An 18,444-nucleotide genomic window follows, 5' to 3' on the forward strand; every position below is an offset into this window, starting at 1 on the left:
TCGCAATGATGGGGAATGGCTTGTCGTCTTCAATGGTTGATGGTGATGATGGTGGACCAGGGCAGATGTTGGTGGACCCAAGAACGTGCAAGTCAATTGCCCTGGGAACGAGCACCCTTGACGCGTTGGTCGCGTTTGCTCAGGTGCAGCCGCGTTGATGGTCCTTGCAGGGGTCTGGCGGCTGCAGGTACTATTAGATTGGCCTGTGGCAGGGCTGGCACGAACGGAAGCTGTGGCGCTCACAGCTGTGGCGCCAGCTACCCCGGACCCCTTGGGCCCCAACTTCAATGACGTCCCATGCATGGCTCGAAGCTCACCTCGGCTCACCTCACCTCACCTCGCCTGGCCTGACCCAAACTATCCGCACCTTATCTACCACCCTGACTGAGCTTCTCGCCATCAGCCATGGCAGGAATTGAGGGTACTCCCAACATCCCCTTGGAGACTGCCCGCAGGAATGCAGACAGCCTCGGCATCAACTACGATGCCCTCCCTCAAATGCCCTTCTGGACCCCATTGTTCGGGAGGACATCCGAGTATCTCAAGACAAGAGTCGCAGCCAAGATCATGACTTCCTCGGCCTCTGTTGGGAGAGAGCTAACACAGCCTGAGAAGGATGCCATGTCATACCACTTGTATGTACTCACCCTGTCTCGATGCGGCACCGCTTGCTCACAGGGAACTATCCAATAGTGCAAAGTTGGTAATCACCACCACATATGCGTCGCCGCTTGCAATAGCAGCAACCTATGGGCTTGAGCGAGCCACGCGCCCCAAATTTGGCTTCCCTTTCTACAACCCAAAGCCGCCAAAGTTCAACAGTCAAAAATTTCCTGGCCTGCCTGAGGGAAAGTACTCGTTCTGGGCTTGGCAAGGAACGCGGGTACTCACGTGGTACATGGCCAGTAAGCTTGCCGTCAGCATTGTTGCAACTTCCTACGCAATCTCGGTGTACTCGGCCAACGCAGGCACGGACAACAGGCTCGAGGCCTACCGCAGGGAGATAGCCCGTCGTGCGGGCGCCTCGGTGAGAAATGGTCAGCAGAGAACCATTCCACAGGGATCCTCAGGGCAACCGCATCAGCAATATCCCCAACAGAAATGGGAAGAACCAGTGTCAGTAACAGAAACAGCCGGCTGGGCCAGCTCTGAACAAGCCGAAAAGGCAACGCCGACGCCTTCGCCTTCGCCATGGACTGCAACGCAGAGCCCACAAACGGGGCGTCAGGACTCGTACAACCAGGACTCATATGTGTTTGATGATGCCTCGCCTGTGGCGCCATCAGAACAGAGCAACTCGTCACCTCAAAACTCAAGCCAGCAAGGTGGATCCGCGTGGGACAGGATTAGGGGCCAAGCACAGGCAGCACGTAACCAGCCAGGCTCGTGGGCAAAGAAGCGCCAAGATGAGATAACCTCCCGAGGTGCCCAAGACGAAACTTCCTACAACTATTCAACGGCGGACCAAGAGAAGGCGTATGCCAAGGATCAGGCGCAGAAGGAGTTCGACGAGATGCTCGAGAGGGAGCGTCGAGGACAGGGACGCTAAAGCTGGCTGTGCCTGCGTAGCGAGGAGGCATCTGGGCCGATATGTTCTTGTCACCATTGGAAGCCCCCGGATGAGGTGTGTTGGTGCCTCTCCATGCGACTTCATGTTAGTGGTTGCGTTTAATTCGGCAAATCCTGTGGTCTCAAACAAGTCCGAAGTAACTGTTTAATACTTGGTCTTCAGGCTCGATGGTCCTCTGAATTGATTCACTCAAGATCTGACTCATGTTTTACAGTCCCCAGGATCCATGGTCCTCTGTCGATATGAACAGATCATTGAAGACGTCGGCATTCATAAGACATCTAGTCACCTGGTAGATGCGTTTGTGAAAAGGGGCGGGCTCGCTGCCGTTGCACACATTCTGAGGCCCAAGATTGGACCATGCGGGTGAAGTGAGTTTGGACGGTCACAAACAATACTCAATGGAAGACTGTGTGAATATTTCAAGGGGAACTCGCCCTATATGGCGATTTGACGGTATCCCTAGGCGCTGGATGTATTCGTGCTACCCGCAACTAGGAGCGCAGCCCTCCAAGCACAAGGTGAAGGACACCATTCCTCGGTCCAAGTGAATTACAGCAGTGAATGTGCGCTGCTCGGCCTGCCACCATCTTGCCTTGACAAATGCTCGTCGTCGACGTCTTTAAATAGCCTCCCCATCTGCCAAAATCCCCCTTCTGCCTTCCACTCCCTTCCAACTCCAGACCCTGCGACAGCGACAACAACTTCGCTCCTGTTCTAGCACAACACTGCGTCCTGCCAGTTGCTGTCTGACACTTGATCCATTCCACTCTTCATTCTCAATCAGCCCTAGTCTTCTAAACGACTGCAACATCCTTTGGCACGAACTTTTACCCACGCTGCCAACGTTGGCTGTCAGTATTCCCTCCCTCCTCCACCAAAACAACACGCTTGCTTCTGTCCGGTCACACCCCATTCTACCCGTCTTTATCTGCCCTCCGATCATTCCGTTCCTCGTCATCCAATCGACCTCGAGTATCCCAACTGCCACGTTGTTCAGGCAAACTGGCGACAACAAACAACACTATCCCAATCCGCCATCACCCACTCGCAGTAAGTATACTCTACCTACCCTCCGATCTCCCTTCCTTCTATCTACTCTGATAATCAGCTTCTGTTGCTAACTAACTACAAAGACAATGGCTTGGGTGGTACCCTTCGCACTCGCGGGCATGGCATTGTGCGCCGTGCTGGCGATCACAACCCCTATTGTCGATACGACCTATCTTACCTCTGGGTTTACTTCGACTTTCACTCTTGCGGTTGGTCTGTCTCGCGAATTCTGCCGCCGAACCATCATGAGCATCAACATGGACCACGTCCTCAAGGATCGCGCTCGCGCTTTTGCCGCCGAGCAGCTCCACATCTTTCACCGCGAAGCAAAGACACTCCTCATTCCATACATCGGTGTCTGCCGTCACGTCGTCACAGATGTGATTGAGAAATACCCTCTCCTCCGCCTGGCAGAGGAGTATCTTACATCGTCCACCGGACTTCCCGCCGACTTCAGCCCACACACAGGCACTCTCTTCCTCCTATTGGCGACCAACGTCTGCACGGCTATCATCTGCTTGTCCATCGGTGCCACTATCCTCGCTCCTTTGCGAATCGTATGGCGAAGCACCAAGCCACGGGCAAACCCTTGGGCTAAGCCGAAGACTACTTGGGAGACAGTTCTCGAAGCTCTCGCACCTGCTCTGGTCAAGCTCGCAGCGGCCGGGATCAATGGGCTGGTCTTCTGTGCAACAGGCTTGATCTTTTGCGTTGGAAACATCGTCATGTACATCGCCAATCTCGACTTTGGATTGCTTATGGAGCGCTCCGCTCCTCAGGCCGAGCCGCGTCGGGTGTTTTACAAGACACTCCCTGATCCACGCATCCCAGAGTTGGAGGAGAACGCTCGCAAACTCGAGAATGAATTGCAAGAGAAAGACAAGAGCTTCGAAGACTACCATAAACAAGCTGCTGCCGAAATTCACGACCTCTATGGGAAGAACGAAGTCTTGGAGAAGGCCAATATGGCTCAGAAGATTAAACTCCGCGGGCACATGAAGACGCATGGTTCGATCAACCTAACACGGCCCATGTACGAGCAGCTCATGGAGAAGGATCAGCGCTACAATGACCTCCAGGGAGACTTGAAACGCGCAGTCGAGGAGAAGACCCAGATGCAGGATGACTTCTGGAAGCAACTCAGCGATAAATGCGAAGATATCAAGTCACTGAAGTTCTCCGCGAGGGCTCAAAAGGAGGAGCATGAGGTACTGCTGAGGTCACAGGAGTACCACCAAGAGCGAGCCAAGAGGGGCGATGAAATTTCCAAAGTTCAGACGGAGTTCCATAAGGGTCGGATCCAGGAGCTCGAGAAACTCATGGCCTCACAGAAGGAGACCTTGGAAGCCCGCATCAAGGAGCTATATGAACTCATCGCTTCACACGAGGCGACCATCAAGTCCCTTGAAGCGCAGCTCAAGGAGCGCGATGAGGCCAACAACACACAGAAGGAAGCCAAGCAAGCTCTCGAAGCTCGGGTCGAGGAGCAAGACGCACGCCACTCTTCAGAGCAAAAGTCCCAGAAGGCCCACCTCATGAAGGGCTTCGAGAGGGAGAGGAAGAAGTTGGTTGACTTATCCCGACTCAGCTCTGAGGCACGTAAGGCCGCCGAAGAGAAGCACAAGGCCGCCGACGAAGCACGCAAGGTCGCCGACGAGGCTCGCGAGACTGCCGAACAGGCACGCAAGACCGAGGAGGAGGCGCGCAAGAGGGCAGAGCAGGACTCAGCGGCCAACTTGGAAGCACGCAAGACCGCCGAAGATGCATACAAGGCTGCCGAAGAGAAACTCGAGGCCGCCGAAAAGGCTCTCAAGGCTGCGGAGGACGCACGAAAGGCTGCCGAAGAGGAGTCGGCGGCGAACTTGAAGGCACTTCAGGCTGCTGAGGAGTCGCTCAAGGTTTCTGAAGAGGCACGCAAGGCCGCTGAAGAGGAGTCGGCATCGCTGAGGGAGCAGCTGACCAACCGCCCTCCTTCTCATGACAAGGGAACCCAAGCTTCGAGCCCTCCTCCTTCTCCCCAGAAGACGCCTCCTGGATCACCCAGCCCGACGCCTCCTGGTTCGCCTGCCAAGGCGCCTGCTCGTCCACTCGGCAAGTCGTCTTGTCCTCCAAAGGGCCAGCGACCATTTCTCCCGGCCATTTCGGTCCGCAACAGGGTTGGTGCGAAGAAGCAATTCAACTTCTCGGCGCCCATCACTCCCAACATCCCCGGAACCAACCCTTCCGCCCCTTCTCTAGGGCCCTTGAACCCGCCTGCTATGCCCACCGCTCCGGCGCCGTCAACTCCGGAGCCCAACCCTTCTCCCGCGGCTGCCTCCGCTCCGGAGCCCGAGACTCCTCAGGTTGGCACTTCTAACCCGGAGTCCGCGACCGCTCCGGCCGGCTCCTCTACTCCGGAACCTACGAATCCGGCTACTGAACCCTCCACTCCGAAGCCCGCGACTCCTCCGGCTGCTCCTTCCACCCCGGAGCCTACGAATCTTCCTGCCGCTCCGGAGCCCACGACTCCTGAAGCTGCCACTTCCAACCCGGAGCCCAAGACCCCTCCGGCTGGCTCCTCCACTCCGGAGCCCACGAGTCCTTCAGCTGCTCCTTCCGCTCCGGCACCATCTAGTCCGGAGCCCGAGACTCCTGAGCCTGCCCCTTCCCCGGAGCCTACGAATCTTTCTGCCGCTCCCTCTACTCCGGAGCCCAAGACTCCTGAGGCTGCCCCTTCCCCGGAGCCCACGACTCCTCCTGCTGCTCCCTCGACTGCCGAGCCTGCACCGGCTGAGGGCAGCCCGGGAAAGTCTTCCGGCGGCTCCGCTGAGAGCAAGCAGCCCGAGTCTGTCAACTCTACCCCGGCTGAGGCTAGCCCTGTCAAGCCAGCCTCTCCGTCTGGTGAGGCGCCTGAGGTTCCAGAGCCTGCCTCTGCTTAGCCTGGTCGCCTTCCGGCTCCATGGCTCTGTTGGTGTCGACGACTAGGGCCTGTTCATGTTCTCGAGCGCGTGGTTGTGTTGGCTCGTCACGCAGGACCATAAGCGAAAAAGAGACTACTGTACAATACGCTGCTTGCTCAACACATTCTTATCATCAGACACCCCAACTTTACATCAGCCTCGCACCGGACCGCCAGCTCGATTCCTCGAGAGCTCCCTCCCTCGCACCCGCAGGCTGCCGCCAACTCCCACCGGCAGCCGATGAAATGTCGCTTGGTCGTATACCATCAACACACGACTTGACAATGCCTCATCCCTTTCAAGCAACTCAAGCTTGTAAAGATGATGCTCCTTTCGCCCATCAGGGCAGGCAGCAATTGGTTCGGCCATCATGCTGAACTTGATAGAGACCGATCTCCTCCACAATCCATTCCACTGTGAGGATAAGCGACACATCTTCATCACCTTACTACACTAACGGCGCTTGGTCGTGTACCACCACCACACGACTTGACCCAGTTCACTCTCTTATTCCAGCAGCTCTGCTGGAAAAGATGAGACCCTTATCCTTTGTCAAGATAAGGAGGGCTCGGCTCGCATCATACTGAGCTTGAGAGACGGATCCTCTCCTTGGCTCTGTCCAAGTTGAGAGTAAGCGACCATTTTCATTACCCTAATACACATTCGATGGCTTGGTGCGAGATAGACTTGGACTTAAAATACCAATGAACAAAACTTCTAAATTCATGAAATGCACGAAGCCTCTTGACATATATGCGTAGACCCTCAGTAGCAGTAAAGCTTCATGAAGTTGCCAGTTACATGTGTACTGCTACACTGACTTAACCAGCAGGCTATCCCAGGCTTTCGACGTACATGAATTCGACGCAGACTTGAAACACTTTCATAACTTCATCACAGCGGCGTCAGACATGTAATGAGACCCTCCGCCACAGCGATACCCTCCTTCCTGCTTGATCCAAGGAAATCCGACTGGGCAGACTCCCATCGTCTCCAGCTTCTTCCGCGCCTCCTCTTCCTTCCGCCTGCGCTCCTCTTCTTCGAGCAATCTCTTGACGATCGCTTCCCTCGCCGCGTCCGAGGCAGTCCGTTGCGCCCTGAGCAGGTCATGGTACTCCTGCTCCCGTTGCTCCCCGGCCTGCTTGTCCTTCTGGAGCTGCTCCCACACTTCATCACTAACTCCGGCATCTCGCGTGGCCTCTCGCTTGGATAGCTCTGCCGCTTGGTTGATAGGAGTTGCTTTCTTCCTCGGGTCCTCTTCCTTTTCTGGTGGAGCCGAGTCACGGTCTGTCACAGACTGTTTCATGGTGGTCTGGGTCTTGATCTGGGGCCTGGCGGAAGACGGGGGCACCTGGAAGGGAGCTTGGTCAAAATCTTCCAGTGAAGGAAATGACCTGCCGTGATCCACGCTCCGGCTTGCACGCTCGTGGAGCATCTTCATCAGCTCGGCCTCGACGACATCTCCGCCGACGGTCAAATGACCATTTGCAATGCCTTGCTTGTCTTGTACGACGACGTTGAAGATGGTTCTGCCAAGGGTTGTCACGTCCCGAGCACTCGCCCAATTTTCCTGCTTCGATAGCTCAGAGAACAAGTGATTCAACTTGGACGCAAGAGGCTCCTCCGGCGGCTGAAGCACGGAAACGTCAAGGTTGACTTTCCTTTTTGACTTGGGGCTTGAGAGGCGCCTCTTGTGTGACATCAGCGCCTGCAGGAGCAACTTCACACACTCATCGGCCCGCAAAGTTCGAAAGTCAATAACCTCAGGGAAGCGAGAAGTAAGCCCGGGATTGGTCGTCATTAGGCGGTTAATGTCATTCTCATAGCCAGCAAGAATGATGATCAACTTCTTGGCGTACTTGTCCTTCGTTGTGGCATCTACTAGCTCGTCCATGGCTTCTTTGGCAAAATGGCCTTCGGCAAGGCGGTACGCCTCGTCGATGAAGAGAACCTTTCCTAGAGCGGTGTCGAGTTTCGCCTGTACTTTGGGTCCCGTCTGACCAATGTATTGGCCGATAAGATCGGTGGCGGAGCATTCCTCAACATCAGCTGTGGCGAGGACCCCATGTCGTAGAAGACTTTGCCCATCTTCTTTGCTGTTGTAGTCTTTCCGGTGCCAGGAGGCCCCCGGAAGAGGAAGTTGAATGGTATGTCCTCCTTGGGATCCAGCTCCAAGGACTTCATCGTTCTGACTGTCTCTTGGTAGCCCTGCAATTTTGCAATGACGTCCTCCTGACCAACGGTTCCTTCGAATAGCATGGAAACATTAGTCTCGGCGCGTTCAGCACGGTCGAAATTCTCATCAAAGTCCAGTGCCTCGAGAGTAGAAGCCGAGTCAGTCTCCTTGTGCGAGAGCCTCAACTGATGCCTTGCCTTTGCGGCGTCAAGCATGATGTCGATTTCTCCAGCGTTGCCAAAATTTGGGCGGTTCCTCGCTCGACCAAGAATGTCCATGGCCACCCGCTTAGCTTGATCTGTGGCATGGTATCCCTGCTGCTTCAGCTTCAGATTCAGTATCTGGCGCAGGGCCTCGTCGTCGAAATCCTCAAAATTAAAGGCCGAAGACATTGGGAAGCGCCGGCTGAGACCCGGGTTGACATTCTGGAACATTGTATCCATCTGATCTTTGTATCCGAGGAGCAAGACACATCGATCATCTCCAGGGACGCTTTGTACCTCAGCGACAATGGTGTCGATGACGGCTGACTTGTAGATATCGGCTGTGGAGCCCTGGCCGCCATAAAGCCCATATGCCTCATCGATGACTAGGACCTTGCCCAAAGATGCGGCCAATATGCCTTTCGTCTGTTTCTCGGATTCACCGAGGTGGGAACCGACGAAATCTGAAGGGTTCTTGATGATCACTTGACATTCTGTTAGCCTCTAAATTCGACTTCGAAGGTGATGGGCACAGAGATACTCACCCTCGCCTTTCGAGAGCAATCCCAGATCCACAAGAATCGCCCCGTACAGCTTGGCCACAGTGGTCTTCCCTGTCCCGGGATTGCCCAGAAACACACGGTTCAAAGAGTATTCGATGGGCGGTTGCTCATCAAGCTCCCTGGTATAATTCTGCTTGACGCTGTCGACAAGGGACTTGACTGCTTCCTTGACTGCCTCGAGGCCAAAAAGTTTCTGCAGCTTCTTCCAGGCCTCGCTCCCCGTCAGGGCCTCCGTTGGCTCGGGGCCGATGAGGTCTTCCTTGATGAACAAGAAATCATCGGGATGTTTGCCTTGACGCCGTTCTTTCCTCAGCCTAGTCGCCTGTCGTGAGCTGACGACGGCCAGTGTGTTCTCAATCGTCCTGGCATTACCGAAACCCTCCCGGCCCCGGCCGCGACCCACCCTCCTGGTCACGATCCGAGAGTAGAGACCTCTCGAACCGTCTTCGCATTTCATTCGACCGTCATATTTCTTACGCATCTTCAGCTCGAATATGCGCATCAGCTCCTCATCTGTGTAGTCGTCAAACTTCATCTCGATGGGAAATCTCGATGGCAGACCGGGCTGCGAAATCGGTCAATTATCATTTTCTTGGCTTCCTCACCAGATTTCATCAGATAGGATGATGAATACACTTACATTGTGTGCGTAGAAGCTCTCCATTTGCTTTCTGTAGCCAGCGAGGATGAAAACCACCTTGCCATTGAGGTTCTCGACCTCTGGCAAGAGGTAATCCAGGACAGCTCCGCCCCCGAAGCTGTTTCCGGACGTGAGCTGATAGGCTTCATCGATGAAGAGTACACCACCACCGTCGTTCATTATCTCATCTATGATACTCTTGCAGCCAGATACCCCGGCATTGGCCAGACTAGCTCCAGTCTCTTCTTTGAAGCAGCTGCCAGGAATGACGCCGAGCGAAGTAAGGAATTGAGCATAAATGCGAGCAACGGTGGTTTTCCCTGGTGGAAGAGGGTCAGTCACACATCCATAGCAATCATGACGGCGAATGTGCATATAGCAAGCTATGCCCGCGGAGGGAATCCATACGGACCACCACTGCATGGCACCAAGACCGTATGATACAACTTACCTGTTCCAGGATTGCCCAACATGGAACAACCAAATCGTTCCTTGCCCAGCGAGACATCTTGCCGAATCGCCGTGTCAACCCTCGACTTGACAGACAAAAACTCCGACTTCACTTCCTCGAGCCCGATCATGCCCATCAGCTCGTCCAGAGACTCGCTCTTGGCCCCCTCGAGCTGCTTGAGGTATTGCCACTCTTGCGCTGCGCCGTCGGGAAGATCTTGCAGACTGTCGGACGACTCTGCATCAGTCGGGGGAGTCGGAGGGTCAACCCCAGGAAACGACCCAGGCATATTCTGCTTAGCCTGTGCCTTTTCCGCCTTCAGAACCCGTTCTGCGGTCTGCTTCAAAGCGGCAAGGTCCGCTCGCTGCTGCGCGAGCGTCTTTTGTTGCTCTTCCTCGTCCTTGCGGTACCTGATCGTGCGCCGCTCGTGATCAATCTCGTCCTGAATCTCCTGGAGCTCCCTCTTGTATGCCGCCTCGCGGGCCTGCCTTTCGGCCTCGAGCTTCAGGTCCCTCTTGATTCTCCGCTCTGTTTCCAGGTCCTCGTGTGCGCACGTACGGCACTTGTCGTTCCGCATGTGGCACGGCATCTTGAGTTTGTGGCCCCTGTCGCAGGCCCTCTCCACCTTGTGCGGACATGGCATCTTGGAGTGATCATCTACACGGTGGCAGCGCATGTTGCAATTGTGCAGGCCGCAATTGAGAGGAGCATCGCTACAGTAGTTTATCAGCACTCTATATATCACGGCGACCTGGAAGATTATCTCACTCACCATTTCTCGGTACATCCGCCATCCGGACAGCATTTGTCGAAGTCGTCTGGCTCCTGGAGAAGGAACTTCCTGTCAGGATGCTTCTCGCACTTGACCGGGAGTCCGTCATGGATGTGGTTCTTGGACTTCATAAGCTTGAAGAAGGGATTCCATGTCTCTGTTCCTTTCTTGCTTTGCATGTAGGTCTCCATGTTGCCAAACATGATGAGGCAATTCCGCGCTCTAGAGAGAAGAACGTTGAGCCGCTCGCGCGCCGCGAGGAAGCCAATGTCTCCATTTCCGTTGCTCCGGGTCAGGGAGACAAGGACTATGTCGGCCTCCTCACCCTGGTAGTTATCTTTGAAAGTCAGTTGTGACCAATCATTTGCGTGTCTTTCATGACTCACCGATGGTCGATATGCGAAGTGGTGACTTGTCGACTTTTGCGGCCGCCTTGGTCATCAAGCCTGCTTGAATGAGCTCGTGAGAGTCGAGGTCACTCAGCAGTGGGTCGACATCGTCTATGAGCATGTCTCTCACAAGGCGCAGTTGGCCGAGATATGGCGTGAGAACAACCATGTTCTTCGTGCCATAGCCCTGTTGCGCCAAGAACCTTACGGTTTTCAAGACCATTCTTGCTTCGAAGTCGTTTTCTTTGCTGGACTTGGAGTCCTGGTCACGACGGTCGCCGATTCTATCGTTCTGCAGCTCAGGGTGGTTGTGGTTGACGAAAATGACGCGGTCGTCGAGCCCGCGGATTGGCTCACGAGCCGATGTTTTCGGACCATCTTCCAAGTCTGGATATGTGAGTTCCTTGACAAGGAGTGAAATATCCGGATGCATGCGGTGTTGTTTCCGCAAGGTTGTGTGCGGATGTCCCTGCAGTATCAGCCGCTCGAATAGGGAGCGATTTAGGTCGTACCCGTCTCCCTTCTCAACTGTGAGTTGATAGTTGTTGATTTTTGGACGAAGTTGTTTGTGGTCTCCGATCTGAATGAGCTGTTTGACAGACGGTGTCAAGGCCGTGAGAATGTGGCTTTCCTGAATTTCACCGGCCTCTTCCACTATCACAATATCCGGCTGCGCAGAAGCGATGAGTTTCGTGTACTTGGCAGCGGCGGTGGTTGTACACCCGATTATGCGCTTGTCGCGCAGGATTGAGACTTTGCTCTCATTGAATTGGGTGTCCATTCGCTCCTGGGCAAGATCGTACTGCCTGGCGATTTCTTGAACACGTCCAGCGTTTTCCTGGAGAATGCTCGAGAACCACTTTTCAATGTATTTGTTCCGTAGCAGAGGTGCAATGTTCCACACATTTTGATGGTTCTTGAGAGAGTGTGGTCCAAAAATGCCGGGCCCTTGCCCACATCTCCAACGTTCGTACAGATAGTCCTCAGCGATTGCTTTCCCCTTCTTTCCGACCTTCTTATAACCATCGTTTTCGGTTGGAACAAGAAAAGCCTCGTAGAAATGCGAATCTTCCTCAGAGAATTCGAGGTGGTCCTGTATGTCATGGAATGTTGGGTAGGTCTGGAGGTAACTCGAGAAAGCTTTGCGTAAATCCACGCTTTGTTCGGCAGCTTCTCCCTTCAACCTGTCAATAGCAGCCCACGCGTCTTTGGTTCGTCGATATCCGGATTGTTGCTTGGACAGAAGCAAAGAAGCAGTCCTCGGCGTGGACTTGGAGCCCAGTCGAACTATGGACTCTTCTTCAATGCCAAGATCTAGCAGGTCCTCAAGAAATTGATCCTCAGCGTGGTTGGTGTACGTGATGACGAGGATCTTGTAGTTTGTTTTCTGAATGATGAAATGTGTTGCAAGTGCACCGATGAAAGATTTACCGGTACCTGATAAAGTCAGTTCTGAAGTGTCTTGAGAATGGCTCCCGCCGAACTGGGGGCTTCCATAGGGCATCACAGTCAAGGGCGAGAAGTTTGAAAGCATGGGATTGGGAGGTTATGATGATTATGGGAAGAAGTCTGGGCGATGTCAAGAGAGTCTTGTAACGAACCTGGGGGGCCTTGAATAACGCTGACCTTCCTGGAGAGTGCGTTGATCAAAGACTGACGCTGAGAGTAATCCAGCTGGAATGTCTTGTTGACATGACCATTCTTAATCTCGATCGATACACCCGTGCGGTTTGAAGCAAGACGTTCAGTGATCAGCTGAATGGCCTTGTGTGGGGTGAAGTCATCTGTAGCTTGCGAAGCGTCCAGCAGCTGCTCCTGTAGAGGGAGTTCCATCATGTCCTTGAGGCGCTCCAGCACTGGCTCGTACGCAAAGACAGGTGTATCCACCAGGGTGAATCTGACGTCCTGCCTGGTCCTCAGCGCCAAGAGCGCCTTTTTAAACGCCTGGTGGTCTGTGAACTGTAGAATGACCACCGGGGGAGACTCGAGAAGACCATCAATCTCACGGTCAACAAAAGCAAAGCCGAAGATCTCATGCCCTTGGTAAAGAGCGCCGAATGCTTGGTGGCGAAGGTAACTCTTGTTGTCCTGGAGCCACTTCTTCTGAGCGTCACGGTGCTTCTTCCCGAGTTCCTCCAGACCTGCACCGCATCGAAGCGCAAGGGAACACTTCTTCCGTGCTTTTTCGTCCCCTAGTTCCAAAAACGCCGGCCAGAGCTTGCGAAGTGTGAGAGCCGACCTTCTCCCGCTCTTTCGGCCTTGTGCAATTTGCCAGTCACTCCTCAATTCCCCCAAGAGGTCCTCTCGAGTCAGCCGGTAAGTGTTATCCAAGTGAACTGCAGCTCGTTCTGACATGTCCGTCTCGAAGACCTCCTTGACCCGCCGGTAGAACGGCCGATCATTGGAGAGGAACTCGTCGGTGGTCGGGTAGACCGCGACCTTTCTGAAATCCGCAAAGTCGTTGTCATGTCTCCCACCCGGAGCAAAGCCATCAATGGACTTGCTGTTGGGAGATGTTCGAAGTTGCAACAGGCGCTGGATCTTGTAGCCTATCTTCCGGGTCTCCGGCGACGATGCTTCGATGAAACGCTTGCTCTGGTCCATAGGCACGACGTCTGTGAGAATGTCGACTTCTGCAGTCTCAGGCAGGGATAGAAGAGCGAAGCAGAGCCAGGAAAACACCTGGAACGCCTCCTCGTCGAGAGCACCGCTCCGAGCGGCAGTGACGAGCTCGTTCCAGAAGGTGGGCGGCTTGACAAGGGCCACGAGGGTGTGTTGGAGAAACTGCCCACCGGCGAGGATGCTCAACTGGGCGTCATCCAGGTATGCAAGGAATCGTAGTGTTTGTGTCTGCAGGAAAGAGACTGACAGGTCCACACGCACGGCCAGTTGCAAGGCCTCGATGCCATGTTTGCTGGCAACGATAGCCTCAACGCATGAGCTCGGTGCTGCTTGAGCTCGAGCAGCCTCAAAGAACAGTTTTGCATCGTTGGCAGACCGGATTTTCCGGTTCCCGTTGAGGACGTTGCGAAATAGGCCAGCGAGCCGGCCAGCTCTGGCAGAGTCTGCCGTGTCTTGACTGATGAGGGTCATGTTTGATATGAAGAGTCTGATCTCGGCCGGGAAGGCGGAAAACGACCTAGCGAGAACAATTGGGAAGTAGGAGAAGTACAACGAGCCAGGGACATTATATAAGTGTTAATGATGTTGAAGTTCCCGGTCACGGAGGCTGAGCCATTCGTGAGAGTTTGGCCCGCAGGTCGTGAGACAGTAACTTCGAAAGAAACAAAGACATCAAGCCTTGCTGAAAGCCTGACAACACTCCTGTACTACCGAAATGCGTCAGGACCGAAGTGGGATAAATTATGGCGGCACGCCATTCGTTGAACATCTCATCAGTTGGGTGGAAGGTAGGCCTCATGCATTGCCAAATCAGTGGGGCTCAGCATGAGGCCTACCAAATGCATGAGGCCTACCGCCCAGCCGCCGGACAGCAGGCAGGAGGGAGCCCGTCGTTGGTTCGTCGTAACGGCCTCCGACATTTGAAATGCAGATACGGACGAATGCCAATTCTCAAAATAACCATGCTGTGTATTCGACAAGGATTCTACCTCGCTGCCTGCTGGTGGAGCAAATAAACAGCGAGGGTGGTATGCGCAAGTAGACGCCGATCAAGGCCAAACACTGATCTGACCGACACGGAGAACTGACGCAACGAGACAGGATACGGAAAGCCCGGCCAACTGAATGGAATAAGTCAAAGGACCCAAGGAACACTCCCTCTGGACAGACTGAGTCGGGCTCCATTGATAATGTGTATAAATACGCCTCAGAACCGGGCGGATGACACACCACACGGCTGCTCTTCAACTGTCCATTTTGTTCCGGACTTGCTCAATGACATCCCAAATATATCTCGTCCATATAGACTCAACACAACAGTCTTAAAGCATGCCAGTGATGTCGAGCTCTAGAGAGACTTCTGACAACAAGTCATGGCAAGAAGGGGGAACTGGACGTGGACATGGAGAGTTCAGAGGCACAAGAGGAGTTTTCCAGGGCTTTGGTAGACCTGCCCGCCGAAACTTCTGGAAGGGCGCATCAGAACAACCTTCCAACCCTGAGCCTGCTCTGGGGTCTCTTCTTACCACGCTCAGCCAGGCTGATTTCACAAAGGCCGCGGTGAAATATGAGCCGGACTCGCGCATCACGGACTGTATGACCGTGACCTCATACAATTGGTTGGACAGGGCCAAGCCGACGATTGTTGTCCCAGGTAAGCCTCACTTTTCTTTCGACTCATTCGTGACTGACGTATGCAGGCAAACCTGCGAAGTGGACACCGCTGGTTGAGCCACGACAGCTCAAGCCTGATGATGGGCAGTATTTTCGCGATCCCAATGCCGCGCATCATCCGAAGCATCCCATGGAGCCCACGGTTCTCGCTGTCTTGGCTCAGAATACAAGAGATATTGATGTCGTCGCCTGCGGTAGTACTCTCGGAAACCTCCTGCGGTTTATCCGGGGCGAGGACAAGCTGTTCAGGTTTCTGGTGGAACTTGTCGAGGGAGCCGTATTCTTCGTTCGCAGGGAGAACACACCGCATGAGCTCATACCAGATGTCAAAGGATACGGCCACTCGTTCCCAGAGGCTTACACGACATGGGAGCTTGACGTTAAGGGATCTGTGTCGCACCAGCGAGTTCTCTCGTACCGATTTGGTGGCCTTAGCTTCCTAGTGAGATTTGAAGGCGACGGATACATTTTGGCCGAAAGCAAAGATGAGAAGGACGGTCACGCTATGTCATTCCAAGCCACTGAAGGAAAGCCGAAGGGCGCAGTCGAAAGGTCAGCAGTGGCACTCGACCAGAGTCGTGTAACTGCTTCTGCGCCATCTGCTGCCTCAGAATTGACGATGTCCCCTGCTGGAAAACTGGTCGACCAGGAGCACATCTTCGATCTCAAGACTCGGTCCATTCGGAGGAAAGAGGCGGCAACGTTCGAGGACACCTTTGCCGACCAGCTACCTCGATTGTGGGTGTCGCAGGTACCCAATTTCATTCTGGCGTATCACGACCGGGGGAAATTCGAGGATATCACCGTGAAGGATGCGCAGAAGGACGTCAAGGCCTGGGAGAGGGGCCAAGCTCGCGTCCTATCGCGCCTTGCTGCCCTCATCCATCACATCGTCGGCCTCGTCAAGTCAAGGCCCGATGGGAAGCTCGAGCTCCGTCACGCAAGAGCGGGATCACTGGAGGTTCGTGAGCAGCTGGAAGATGCTGGTGACGCGTTGTCCGACGCCGTGAAGGTCTTGTGGGCCAAAAGAAGGTGCATTACTGATGGTGTGGCGAGTGGGGGAGAGCACCTTGGGCACGTCGAGGACCTTGACTATGGCCGAGACGACGATGATGAGGGAGGCTTATTTGGCTGGGATGAACGGTCGGAGCCGGATTTCACCGCATGCTCTGCGGATGATTGTGGATACTGTGGACGATGCTCGTACTGAGGCGGGACTCAGCTCGAAATTGCAAATGTGTCTGAGTCCGTTGGGACGGACGAGCAATCTTTCATTATGTCTAAAGCTGAGTCGACGATTGAGAAGTTGTCAGGTATGGGGCGTTCCTTCCTCAGGTGTCTTTGCTGCCGACAGCTGGCCCCCAGCTGCCAGAAGAGGGTAGACATTGGCGCCGTTGCAAGCAGTTGCTAGATTGAGAAGCATCTTCCCTTCTTCTTGTCAGCTGGCAATGGCCCTTTACACGATTACTCGGATGTGAGCGCGACACTGGAGACGCAATGGCCCTACCGACATACTCAAGATGAAGTGCAGGTGCAGCCGACTCGGCAGACTCGCAAGCCTCGGGCGACCGACCACCCAGCCCACCACGGGACTCCAGTGGCATCGCTGCCACTGCCATGTACTTAACCGCGATATATTCCAGCAATCTGCTGCACACCGCGTTCACAAAAGCAGCAGCAGCAGCAGCAGCAGCACTACAGAGACTGGAAGCCATGCCAGTGGTGTCACAGTCATGAGCTTGTCCCCCAAGCGCAAACGTTTGTGGCACACCACCGAGATACCAGCCAGCCAGCCAGCCAGTGAGTCTCGTCAAATCCAGGCAAGACCTGCCAGTGTCACACGAAGACGTCGAGGCACAGGCCGAAGGACCGACTGGGCAATATGGCTACTCTCAGTGAAACTTGCGACAAGCACGGAGTACAACTGTCTCTGGCCAAGGCCAGCCAACCAGAAATGCTCTGTGCCATCAGGAGCCAGAATCCCACCTTGCGACAGACTGCCCCTGATAAGCGGTAGCGTTACCATTCGTCTGCGCCTATCCGCCTTGACAGAGCCATAGAGCATGGACTTTAGCTAATCAAGAAGGTGCTGGGGGAAAAGCACGACCTTGCCAGCTCCCTGAGGCGGTGAAGACGTGCGCCAGGCTTGGCTTCCACGAATTGCTGCATTTGGTGCAAGCCATGGACGCAGGAGGCCTAGCAGACTCATGCCATTCAGCCAGGTCATGTTGATGCTGAACCGTCATGCGATTATGACAATCAGCAACAGCCTGCAGAGATCGATATTGCAACCATCACGGGAGCGAGGTCTTGGGAACACCGCTTCGCATGTGCGCGCCTGCAGCCACTCAACTGTTTCCCGGGCCGCGCCGTAATCCAGAAATGGCCACCACTGGGAGTTACGTGTCTGCTGTGGTTGACCCCAGACCCCGCGTCTCAACCCCACGCGCGCCGCCCCTTTGCCCCAGGTACCTGAACTGGAGGGCAAGCATGACAGAAGCTGCCAGTCAGGATGGCCACAGACTCTGCGATAGCCATCTTCCTGAGACCACGCCCCGCAACTTTGTTGGGGCCCCTGTCTGCATCTCCAGACGTGAAGTGCAGTGGACGCTGTTACGTCAAAGCCAATCCAGCGGATCGCCTGGCAGGTCGGAGCCATTTCAGCCAAAATTACACTACAGATACGTACAGGTACCGTGCGTCCGGCGTGGGGGGACGGCTCTATTCACCTGTCGTGGATGCATTGGCCAATGCAACGAGCACGCGACATCCGAGCCGTGGCTGGGTAAATACTGTCTCGGCTGGGGTGCCATCAGAAACCTTGTTATTGGAGATGCACAGGATGCCCAGCGACGCTTGTTGATCATCAACATCAAGACGATTGAATTGTATTACAGTAGATGGGCACCTCGCAAACCAAGACAAGACCACAGGCAATCGAGCCGCTCCAAGCGTCAGCTGCGTCACCGGCGACTCCACAGACTGAATGGTGTCAATCGGCCGCCCTCCGATTCGGTGGATCGACCACTTGCGGAGCATTTCGACGCGATGAGATGCGATGTCCTGCATCTGCATTTGTCCGTCTTATCGATAAGTAGGGAACCGTTGCACTGGATATTTTATTCAGGGACCTCAGGGACCTCAGGGACGTCTTGTTGGTCGTCGGCCTATCGGACTACGTAGTCTGTCTGCCGTCCCGGGCTGGCTGCGTTGAGATGGATCGCAGCAACTTGTCGGGTGCACACAGCCAAGTCCGTGGATCCCCCGGGACCGCCCATCACAGGCGCATTCATCCGCCTTCTCCATCAGCCTTGGGCGCCAATCTTGGCTGATTCTGACTCCCATATCTGACGTTGAATTTGGGTTGCAGAAATACAAGGCAAGGCATTGGT

The 18,444-nt window shown here is 54.7% G+C and overlaps 4 protein-coding genes across 4 annotated transcripts; 3 read left to right on the forward strand and 1 right to left on the reverse strand.

Annotated features, from left to right (window-relative positions):
• Window positions 1–405: 405 nt before the first annotated feature.
• On the forward strand, window positions 406–1,549 carry INS49_008894 (uncharacterized protein; the record flags this gene model as incomplete). The annotated part of the gene is made up of 2 exons (XM_043169631.1): window positions 406–635; window positions 694–1,549. The coding sequence occupies 2 exons, from the start codon at window positions 406–408 to the stop codon at window positions 1,547–1,549; spliced, it is 1,086 nt and encodes a 361-aa protein (XP_043027311.1).
• A 1,160-nt stretch (window positions 1,550–2,709) lies between these two features.
• Window positions 2,710–5,541, forward strand: INS49_008895 (uncharacterized protein; the record flags this gene model as incomplete). Its single annotated transcript, XM_043169632.1, has 1 exon — window positions 2,710–5,541. The coding sequence occupies one exon, from the start codon at window positions 2,710–2,712 to the stop codon at window positions 5,539–5,541; it is 2,832 nt and encodes a 943-aa protein (XP_043027312.1).
• Window positions 5,542–6,445: 904 nt separating this feature from the next.
• INS49_008896 (uncharacterized protein) lies at window positions 6,446–13,849 on the reverse strand (the record flags this gene model as incomplete). The annotated part of the gene is made up of 9 exons (XM_043169633.1): window positions 6,446–6,451; window positions 6,545–7,540; window positions 7,564–8,426; window positions 8,487–9,069; window positions 9,145–9,464; window positions 9,596–10,308; window positions 10,368–10,704; window positions 10,754–12,193; window positions 12,358–13,849. The coding sequence occupies 9 exons, from the start codon at window positions 13,847–13,849 to the stop codon at window positions 6,446–6,448; spliced, it is 6,750 nt and encodes a 2,249-aa protein (XP_043027313.1).
• Window positions 13,850–14,974: 1,125 nt separating this feature from the next.
• Window positions 14,975–16,789, forward strand: INS49_008897 (uncharacterized protein; the record flags this gene model as incomplete). Its single annotated transcript, XM_043169634.1, has 4 exons — window positions 14,975–15,032; window positions 15,079–16,064; window positions 16,275–16,365; window positions 16,584–16,789. 4 exons carry the CDS (start codon window positions 14,975–14,977, stop codon window positions 16,787–16,789), a joined length of 1,341 nt encoding a protein of 446 aa, XP_043027314.1.
• Between the last annotated feature and the right edge of the window lie 1,655 nt (window positions 16,790–18,444).

The sequence above is a fragment of the Diaporthe citri genome (assembly GCF_014595645.1).
Source record: "Diaporthe citri strain NFHF-8-4 chromosome Unknown scaffold_3, whole genome shotgun sequence".
In the NCBI taxonomy this organism is placed as follows: Eukaryota; Fungi; Ascomycota; class Sordariomycetes; order Diaporthales; family Diaporthaceae; genus Diaporthe; species Diaporthe citri.